The sequence below is a fragment of the Haemorhous mexicanus genome, chromosome Z, assembly GCF_027477595.1.
Source record: "Haemorhous mexicanus isolate bHaeMex1 chromosome Z, bHaeMex1.pri, whole genome shotgun sequence".
NCBI classification, from domain to species: domain Eukaryota; kingdom Metazoa; phylum Chordata; class Aves; order Passeriformes; family Fringillidae; genus Haemorhous; species Haemorhous mexicanus.
The window spans coordinates 74703598-74715055 of NC_082381.1; the positions used below are offsets into that span (position 1 = coordinate 74703598).

General features: G+C 36.9%; 1 protein-coding gene across 1 annotated transcript in view; it reads left to right on the forward strand.

Annotated features, from left to right (window-relative positions):
- HCN1 (hyperpolarization activated cyclic nucleotide gated potassium channel 1) overlaps positions 1 to 11458 on the forward strand; it is a 194314-nt gene that overhangs the window by 114875 nt on the left and 67981 nt on the right. Inside the window, exon 4 of the mRNA XM_059873869.1 lies at positions 10625 to 10843. Coding sequence (XP_059729852.1) covers positions 10625 to 10843 — 219 coding nt within the window. The remainder of the gene's footprint in view (positions 1 to 10624; positions 10844 to 11458) is intronic.

Sequence of the window (11458 nt, forward strand, 5' to 3'; positions counted from 1 at the left end):
TTAATTGTAGCAAGAGACTTTCTTACCTCATATGTTGAGGCTATGAAAGTTTCCCATGGGCTTTCCAAGCATTTTTAAATAGTTAAATGGCATTACCATTGTTCTGTGCATGAAACAGTTGTTTCATAAATACTTGCTATGGAACTGTGAGAGGGCAAATTGGCTAAAGAAAACTTTTAAACCTTCCACTGAACCAGATTGCTTAAAGCTCCATTCAACCTGGCTTTGATCTCTTCAAGGGGTAGAGGGACAGCCACAATTTCTCTGGGCAACCTTTTCCAGTGTCTCACCATCCTCACAGTAAAGAATTTCTTTATATATATATATATATATATATATATATATATATATATATATTTATTTATTTATTTATTTATTTTTATTTATATATATTTATATATATATATCTAATATCTTATCTAAAACCACTGTCTTTCAGTTTAAATCCATTTCTCCTTGTCTTGTCACTACACACCTTTGTAAAAAGTTGCTCCCCTCTTTTCCATATGCCCCCTTTTAGTACTGGTAGCCTGCTAAGAGGTCTTCCCAGAGGTGCTCCAGGCTGAACAATTCCAGCGCTCTCAGACTTCATCCCTTTGATCACCTTTGTAGGCCTCCTCTGGAGCTGCTTAAACAGGTAGAAAGTTGGACAGGGAAACAAGAGTAATATAAAGACAAACTAAATGTGTCCCAGTTAAGGGTTGAGCTGTTGGGAGTTCATTCAGGTGGGACCAGCAGAGTGTCTCGTTGCAGTTTCCCTGTTCTCTTTCCAAGGCTGGCAAGGGAAGATGCCCAGGAATGATCAAACCACAGCAAGTATGGGGTGATGTTACTTCCAGTTTTCAGAAATTTGCCGCTGAGGTTCTGAGCTGGTATCCAGGAGTTCAGCAACTATCACTATATCTTTCTTCTAGTAGTCTGCCCAGTCGTTTTTTGCATGACCATGCAAAAATGTTCATATTTGTCCAGAAGCACAGGGATGGTGTCACAGGATCATGACTCTGACACACTGTCACATACTGTCAGTGTCAAGCTGACCTTGATGGCTGTCCTGACACCGCACCCCACGCTGGGGTGACTGTACCTGGGGAAGCCCAGAGTGACCAAGGGGGCATGGACTGACCACTGTCTTTGTAGCTGTAACTGGGACAGGCGTGCTCCACGCCTCTGGGGTGAATGCTACAGGACCACTCAGGTGCTATGTTAACTCTCTCAAGGACAATAAAAGAGGAGGATGTTCCCCTTCCTTCCCCTCAGAGTCCAAAGTTCATACCCCCAAGGTCACAATATTCTTCTATGATTTACATTAACCTCCCTCTGGTAGAGGAGGGAAATTAAATTTTTGTGAGTCACTAAGTCGGTCTTTTTTTTTATAGTGCCTAGACATAATTTTGTGGGTGGCATTTAGGCTGCTAAATAATTTTTATTTATATTATATTACCTTGAAAGTCTTGCAGACTCTAGTAAGCACCTACAGTTTTGAGGCATCTGAGTTTAAGAAAAGGTCATCAGGAAACTCTGATGTATTCTCAGAAAAAAAAGCCTCTGACCTAGATTCAGCCTACTTGCTTTGACACTGAGGTTTGTTCTTTTCTTAGAGCCAAAATAGGTTTTCAGCTGCAGAACTGTTTTGCTTCCTGCTGTCACTGGCTAATAAAATAATGCACAGCTTTTTGTAGGATGTAGTATTTGATGAAGAATTATGCTTTACCAAAATGTAGATCAGCCTCTTGAGTGCTCAGATATTTAGTAAGATAATTTTCTGAAGAACTGTAAACTAACTAGATGCAACCTAGAGTCTCAAAGGCATCAGGTTAGGAAATTTATCGACAAACTGACAAGAAAAGTACCAGCTAAGTGAAAAAAAAAACCAAAAAAACTTAAAATCAACACAGATCCTCTGCCTTAAAAAAATAATTACTTAAATAAAACATAGTAAAAATTATATCCTTAGACTAAGCAGAACAAATTAGCCTATATGGTACCAAGGACCACTTTACTAGACAACCAAATCTGGTTTTTAAATCACTGGATTCAGTAACTCACAAATCCCAATCCCACCCTTATGCTGATTCTCTTTGTCAATGTAGCATTGGTTCACCTTGATTCATTTTTAAGCAGATTAAAGCATATTCAGACTCTTTGTGAGTAGATCAGTTTAGACCATTTTAATCTACTGTAATCCACTTTTTTTTTCCCCCTCTGAGGACACATTGTTAAAAATATTTACAAGGGAAATTAATTTAACTGGAGTATGCCTATACATAAAACAAGGAGGAAGGTGTGTTTTTGAAAATGTTTGAAAATTTTCAACTAGTTGTAGTGAGAAGCCATTGGGATACTATTATTCTGTGCATATCAGTCTATGTACTTTCCAAATTATGTATCAAGTTTGCCTAGATATTTCCTAATGATAGCTTTTTCTGCTACTTGTGAGGTTTTTTGTTTCCTGTCTTTTTAAATGTATCTTTAAAACCCCTTTGATTCAAAGAGAATGGTGACAACACACAGAAAGCTGTGTCTCCTTCCAAAACCATATAATTTCCATTTGTCATCTTATTTGGGATTGGATGCTTCACGTAATTTGCTGTCTAGTCTGAGTTGTTCACATAGAGAGCTCGAGTTCCTTCTACCAAGCTCCCTTTCCTAAATTGGTTGCAAGTATTGTCTATGATGGTGTGGATTCTTCCTAGCAGTTTTCAGTGAAGCAGTACACTGTGGAGTCACGAGTCAGGTTTATGTCACTTCACTCCTTCTACTGCTTCCCAGAGCTGCTCTATATTAAGCCCACATTATCATCTGCCTATTCTTGACTATCTAGATGGCTGCTGTTAGAAATGCAATGCTTTTCTTGGTGATTGCATTGCAAAAGCATTTCATAAATGGTTTGATTCAATACTTGAGGCTTGTTAAGAAAACTGTTTTACATTATATCCAGCTCTTCTCCCCAAATGAAAGGAGCAGAACAAAGAGATACGTTGTCTTTAATGCACACTGAATTCTTACCTCTCCTGAACAGAGCCATTTCATGAACAAAGTTGCTCATCAAAAATGTTTCCTTGCAGGATTTATGTATTCTCTTATTAGATATGCCATTGTATTGGGTTTTTCTTCTTTTTCTGTAAGAAACTGATTTTTAAGATCCATTGTTTGCCCAGAAGAAACCTGTAGACAGACCTGTAATCACATACTGTGACCACACAATGCTTATTGTGATTAGAACATATTTTCCCATTTGTAGGCAGTGTATATCTGTTCCAGTCAGTCCCTTGTAAACATGGCACTTAAGTTTTTTCAGGATAAAAAATCAGAATGGTTGGAACATAATCAAAATCTGAGTGTATTATGACAAAGGAAAACAAAAGCCAACTGCCTTGATCAGATTTTTAATTTATTTGAAAAATTTCAGTAAGGAACTTTCTTCACTGGAGAAGTGTATTAGCAGATATTATATGTTCAGTATTTTCTGCATCAGGAAAAATAATCAAAATAAAAGGAAAGATCTGCCATGCTACATTGTCTTTGTTTGATGGCCAGTGCCAAAGATGTAGCACCAAAAAATGATAACTAATGGTTACTAACTAATCTGTTTCAGTGCTAAACTTTTGTAAAAAGAATTTTTTAAAATAGGTTATATAATAGTGAAGTTGATTTCAAACTGGGAGAGAAGGAATGCTCTCCAGAAGCAGTAATTTTTGCTAAAGATGATGATTTCTGATCAGTTTGAAAACAGACATATAAAAAAGAAATCATTTCTGGTTGGCAACCCTTACACCCCTCTTTATAGAAGCAGTTAATATCCTGTGAGAGTTCTTTAAGGAACTGAAACACAAATCCTTTAAAAATGCCTGTCTGCTTCCCTGCACTCTGATTTTCTTTCCAGAATGTGGGAAAGAGATGAAGTAACAGGTACCATTTGGAAGAATTCTTTCACCAGTGTTGATCCCTTAGTTTGTCACTATCTGATTGAAAAGGGGGTTGTACTGATACTATAGATTAAATAGGCCCAGGTCTGTTTTTTATCCTGGAAATCAGTTGCTTCCACAATCTGCTTCCATGCAACTGGATTTCCTAGTTACCAAAGCAAAGAGGCCTCAGGTCAACCTCTGCTAACTCTCAGGCTGGTTCAGGAGCTATTCTGGAGGATATTAATTGGCTTGAGCCAAACCCACAGTTTTCTGAAAAGTATTTTGTGCAGACAGTCAAATTCCATAATAAGGTAATGTTTTCTAGCACTGTTAAATTTTCTTGTTGGAAAAATAGAGCTTGTACTTTTCATATTTTTCACTTTAAACTTTATAAATCTTTCTAACATCTTTATAAGCTGAAATTCCCTTAAAATTGTTATTAAAATAATCCTTAGCAATGGAATGTTATTTCTTCAGTCATCTGGGTTCAGTTAAGGGAGCACAATGGCCAGATAAGGATGAGTCACAGTGAGATGATTCACAGGCAAAAGAACAGAAGAAGTATTTTTCACATAAGATTTAATTTATTATTTTGCAAATTTATATTTGCAGCTGTAAAAACTCACTACTATATCTCTTAACTATGCACAGATACAAAGAATGAAGAACAACACCGAGCAGTGTGTAGGGAATCCTCCCCTATAAAATTGTGAGCATATCTTGTCTTCCCCTTGAATGCAAGGGACCTATTTGTTTGAACACAATACCTCAAATATATGTGAAAGACCAGGCTGTGTGCATGAACGGAATATCTGCCTTTCTTCTGCTGTTAATGAATTTTCACACTTATTCTGCAAAGAAAATTATTCATCCTTACCTCAGAAAGGTGGTCACAAGTAGACCCTCTGGCTATTTGCTTTTAATGGGAGAGTGTATTAGCAGATAAATGTTTGGATTTTCTGCATCAGGAAAAATAGTCAAAATAAAAAGAAAGACCTGCCATGCTACATTGTTTTTGTTTGATGGCTAGTGCCAAAGACATAGCATTAAAAAAGGAACAAGCTGTAATGACAGCAAAGTCATGTAACTACTCTGAACAGAGTAAATATATAATATTTAGTCGTTGCTCCTCCAAACTTCTTTTCCAGTGGAATGCAATGCCAAACAATTTCTAATTTTTTTCCTGCTAGTACTGCTCTTGAAAGTATGTGCTGAGTCACTTACACCATCTGCTATCTGTGCACGTATCAGCTGAGAGAAGTGTTCAGAAGTTTCTGAAGACATCTGCCTATTTCACTGAGCTTACCGATTCAGGGTTTTTCTGTTTTAAATCATACATACTTGCACACTTCCTAAAATAGGCTCTTCTTCCTTGCACTTCATAAGAATTTTAGAGCACTGAGATTTTTAGTCTTCCAAGTCTGATCCCACCTTGCCTTTGTTTACTAGTTTTAGAAAACAAGATATTCATAGTAGTAATAGCTGTGCTGTGATAAGAACTAGAGGTTTTACATGGTAGTGCATTTACCATTGCATGAGTTTTGAAACAGTAAATAATGGACATCTTTCACATTGGCCTGCTTGGTAATTCATTGTCAACTCAAAAAACTTCTTTAAAAGTTTAAAGAAGTTTTTTGAGTTGACAATGAATTTTTTGTTCATTGGAGTTTTACTCCAATTTCTTATTTGAGGTTTTAAATAATGTGTAATTCTAAGGTACTGAATGGTACCAGAGGAAGAAAATTATGCAGCTTCCTGATGGAAAAGCATATAAACTATAAATATGTATGTGTGTGTGTGTGTGTGTGTGTGTGTGTGTGTGTGTGTATATATATATGTGTATATATATATATAGATATGTATATATATAGGTATATATATGTATTACTGAGGAAATGGGAAATTCAATGCAGAGGCCCAGTTCTATTGTCATGTTACTTGCACGTAAGTAGTTGACACAGGGAAAGAATCACATGGCCTTTATTCTAGCTATGTCAGCCATACCTGGTAAAAAATTTTGCCAACATGCATCTGTAGTCTTTTCTTAGCATGCCTTTTTGATTAGTTGAATTATAAGTAACTCTTCAGTTTAAGAAGTCTTCTAGAAACAGTTGAAAATAATGACTTGCAAATAAGTATACAGTTAACTTATATGGCCATATATGGCTATAAAATACAGTTTATAAATACAGTTTAATTGAATTTCTGATGGAAAAGACTAATTTTTACAGTAAATTTGTCCAGCATAGCTCATGTCCCCTAGAATTTAGGCAGATGTTTCCTTGGGCCCCTCCTGTGTTACAGCCTCTGCCTCTATGCAGGCAAGGATACTTCATGCTTTCTTCAACCTCCTAAACCCTAACTTTACATTCATTTTGTGCAATGGCTTCCCATGGCAATGCTAAAACCAGAGGGTTTACTCATGGACTGTCTAGCTGCCTCCATGGCCATAAGTAAATTTATAGTGCCCAATTTTGATGGACACTGGATAAGACTACTGTGTCCATAGAATAAATATTTTTTGAGTTTCAGCACTGGAAAAGTTCTTGCCAGCAGTCTAGAAGGAAGGGTTCCTCACCTAGACCAGCTCCAAAGCACAAGTGCTGCTGCTTGCAGAGTGCTGTGGGGCCAGTGTTAGACCATTTCTAAATGTGAAACCAGGGGAACCAACTTCTAGAGCTTGGGAATGCTTTCTGATACTTTTTAATTTACTGGGACAGAGACTAACTTCTGTGTCCTGTCAAGACCGTCCTTCAGATACTGCTGACTTTCAAAAGAACCTGAAGACAATGGTGAGCTTAAAAGACAGGGGTGTGAGTGATAAGGCAAGCTCTTTCAGAGAGGGAGAGCTACTTCCCTACTTCTGCATCAGTTTTGAAGGGAGAATGAGGATGAGTTCAAAACCCTTGTAGAAACCATTTCATTTAATAATTAAGCCAATCTCTGCTCCATGATTGCAAAGCATGCCCTTGCAAACTGACAGACCCATTTCTGGGACACCTGCAGTAATTGTGACGTGAAACAAAAAAGGGACTGAGGCAGAATTGAGGAAACCATTACTCTCTGTGCAGGAGTCTCCTTGGTACGAGATTTCTAAATCAATTTATATCTCAGTGCAAGGATATGGCTGAGGGAAGATAAGCTGTGCCTGAGGGAATGACTACAATATGGGAGTGGAATTGATTTGTCTTATGATAACAACATTTCCTGATGAAAACCTGTATAGATTATATAGTAAAACAGAAACACTTTTTTGATCCCATTAGAAAAACAATTTGCCTTTTATTGTTGTCTCTTAGAAAATACCATGTGATTTATTTCAAATAATATTAATATTACAAAAAGATATTTGTAGCAGTCTTATGTGAAATTACGGGACAAACCATAACATCCTTTGGTGAAGGAAAAGGCTTGGACACAGATTTTTAAGGATCAGAAGTGCCCTGGAATTAACATATTCTTCAGGATAACTGGGAAGTTTATGAATATAGTTACAGAACCAATTGAAAATGATCAGTCTCCATTCCTGTCACGAATGTGAGGATTTCTTAATGTCATCGAGCTAGATTATGTAATCAATCCTTGGATAAACAGCTTTGGTATTTCTCGAAATTACAGTCTTTAATAGTTTTTCCAAATTAATGTCATTTAGTTTAAAACTTTTTAAACTAATTACTGCTAATCTGGAAAGAGTGATCAACCCATTGTCAACTAAGAAATTAAATGCCCTTTTTATTAACTGATAGGTGATTTTATCAGCTTGTTCTTTGTTGCTGTTGTTGGGGTTTTTAAATCTATACCTTAAAAATAGAATATGGCCATTTGAGAAACATTTAATCTGTAATTATATAAATATTAGTATATAAGATTGTATTAAAGAAAAGATGCCTGTATAAAACCAGGATTTTCTGTTTCATAGAATGGCCTTATATTAACTCAGGGATATTTTCTGTGAATGTGCTATGCAAAGATTTCTTTATGCAGGTGCAAAATTACTTCTTATCTAAAAAATACTACTTTAGGCCAGCAGACAAATGGTCACACCTTGCTTTTGAACAGCAAAGAGCAGCACATTGGAACAAGTTTGTGGAAAATTCCAACTCCTCACAATGAAACAAAGTTAGTGTTATTCCTGCCAAACCCTTAGGTTATACAAGGCTAATAGGAAAATAATTAAATAATTATTATTTCATTTAGTTACATTGGTTGTAACATACATGATATATAGGATTTGACTTTAGAATCAATGTTCTTTTTATGTGGCTTATATATGGAATAAATCATTGAACAACACAAGTAACTGTACTGAAATCTGCAACCTTCACAGTGGTATTTGCTGACCAGTATTTTTAAAAAATGTACCCATGCAAACTAAAAAGACCAAATTTTGCACCTGATTTTACAAAAAGCCTGTTCATTATTAAAGAAAAGAAACAAAAACACATTGGTGAGCTATTTTTGGCCACAAAATCCTCAGACAAATCCAAGCTGAATTCAGATGCTTTGTCAGTCCTTTCTTTTTTATTCTCCTTTTGCTAAAGCCTTTCTACCTGTCTGGGGACCTGCTGCTCAGGACCATCCATTCACAAATCCCTGAAATCTGCTCAGCCTGTAACATGATCTGTCATTAGCTACACAGTAAAAGCTGATGCTGTTTGTATTAAAAAATGGCCATTTGAGATGGCCATGGACTCCACTCTGGATTCACAGCTTTGTGAATACTGTGGCTTCTGACAGTATTCACTACATTACTTGTAGCCTTGAAAGACCCTGGATATATTTCATCCAGCATGCAGTTTATTGTTTTCCCAATTTAATCTATGTAAAGTACAACTGCTAAAGAATTTGACACAGGTCTCTAAAAATTTCCTCATTAGTTATTTCTGCACAAGGAGTTTGATACCAGCTGGAGAGAAAGGTCTTCAAAATAAACTTGCTTTCCTGAGAAACAGGGAATTTGCATTAGAGTATCTGCAGTGACCCCAACAGCAGGATGTTTGTGTGCTAGAACTGGATAGTTGAATCCTGAACTGGAGATTTTTTGGGGAAGTTTCTTCGAGTCATTCATTTTTTGAGTATTTTTTAAAAGTCTGAAACAATTGGAAACTTACTTCGTTATTAGTCACTGAAACCTACCTGGGTTCTAGCTATCTAAGATATTTTTTCTTTTTTTTCTTTTTGAAGTGCAGACACTCAAACCCTATTCCTTAGATGTTTTTATGACACAAAATTTTAACTCATGAAAAAGCAACAGCTCACAAATCTAAAAATATTTGACTTACAACATGAAACAAGTGCTAAGTACAGAGAAACCATTATCTTTTAAATTATTACATTAGTGAATAAGTACTAACTATGTCATCAGCAATACAACAATTGGCAGTTTATCTTCTGTTACCAGTTATTTAGGCTAATATGAGGTCTAGAAAAAGCATTCTAACAGATGTGAAGCACAAGGATAGTTAGTAACCTTGGCATTCAAATGACAAGAGAGCAAGCTTGCAGCTCTTTGAGAAATTAGAGCATTTGAGTACAGCTTGTATTGGTAGAAGAGAGACACACATATTTCTATGTCATACATAAACTTTATATGTAAGTGCTACTGCTGATATGGAAATCTGTGTTAAGAAATTTGTTACTTTTGGTCCTGTATATTAGACACTATACCAAATAACTGACTGATCTTTCTCCTGTCATCCCAGTTTCTCCTTCTTTACTTCATTTTTAAATTTGTTCTCAGTTATTTTTGTGGTAAATACTGTGTTTTCTCACATGTGTGCTGTGTGCCTGCAAGCACTGTTTGTCTCCTTGTTCTTTCATTCTTTTGGCTTGGAAAACAGAAAAATCTGACAAGGAGTCCCAGGGCTTTTTGGCGTGTGTTAAGGTGTCTGCTTTTTGCTGGGAACAGCCCCTTTGACTGTCTTTATGTAAAGGTGAAGGGAGGATACTGCCAACATCCTTGCAATTTTAAAAGCCTATGAGCAAGAAGTCATGTCCTTCTAATCTACCAGAGAGACTGGGAAGGGGTAGCTGCACATCAGAAATGCAGGACCTAGGCATCACCTTTGTTGTTCGAGCTGACTTTCACAGACTGTGACTATGGACATAGGTTTGGTGTGACGCAGAATAAACAGACTTCTTTTCCATTGAGATTATTCCAGTATAAGCACAATATTACAAAAACAACAAAAAAATCAGGACAAGCAGACATTGCAATAAATAATATTCTTTCTTCCTGTCCTTGAAAAGTGAAAGGAATCAATTAGTAAGGTAAATATGGTTGTGTGTTTTAAACAATTCCAGAAAGAAAGAAGTAGGCCTATAGGAGTATGTACATGCATATTAAAACAAAGTATCAGCTTATTGGGCTTGATAAGTCTGAGTACTCAGCTTTTTCTAATCTATCTGCTGTGGGTTGTAAAATAGAATTGACCTTTAGTCTCCTTGTAATTAGGATAGCACCCACATTTAAGAATGTAATCATGTATTAAAAATAGTCAATTTTATTTCATTTCACTGTGATAAGTATTATCTGTCAGAATCTCTGACACTTAATCTAGCAGTTAATTTAGAAGGAATATCTCTTCTCAAACACAGAGGATACATTACCCGACTAGTCTTTCAGAGGCAGCAATCTATGACCCCACTAAACAGGTACAAATGTAGTTTTCTTTCCAGCTGCTCGCAGGCTCAGTCACTTGTCTCTTTTCTTGCAGAACGATTCCTGGGGAAAGCAGTACTCCTATGCACTCTTCAAAGCCATGAGCCACATGCTCTGCATTGGTTACGGGGCCCGCGCCCCCGTCAGCATGTCCGACCTCTGGATAACGATGCTGAGTATGATTGTGGGGGCTACTTGTTATGCCATGTTTGTTGGTCATGCCACTGCCCTCATCCAGTCCCTGGACTCGTCGCGACGACAATACCAAGAAAAGGTAACTCATTTTCTCACACCTCCTTGGGTTGTGAAATGGATTAATGGGATGTTTTAACTCTTTACATGAAATGATCTGGTAACATGTGAAGCCCGTGGCAGATGTCATTGAACACAAAGGAGTTCAGAACACTCCACGAGTTCAGTATATTTTTGCAGGAACCTACTTTGCTTAGAGAGCAGCTGGTTCTTGATGTTCAACTTCTTTATACTCTTCTGTGAAAACTCTATCCCTGCTTCAGGCTTGCTTTGTATCCCTTTGCTACATTTTCTAAGTTCAAACTAGGTAGTTTGAACCACGACCTTGACCTTGCTAGCTTGGGTATTTCTTCACAATTTCCTGTCATTCCTTTGGAGGGCAGTTCAGGGATCACCCTTGAACATGTCAAAGAATTGCCTTTAAATGAGGACCAGACCAAATCAATTAGTTTTGTTTGTAACTTCCTCTGAGAAGTGCTCAGAAGAGGTGTTCATTTGCTTCGTAACAGTATTGTTCACATGTGAATCCATGACCTGTAAGGTCCTCTCCAAGGTCAAAAAGGATTGTGGCCAAAGGTGGAAAAGTAGAGGAAGATTAGTGGAAGAGTGTTCTTTATGAAGCAGGAAGTAAAAAGGT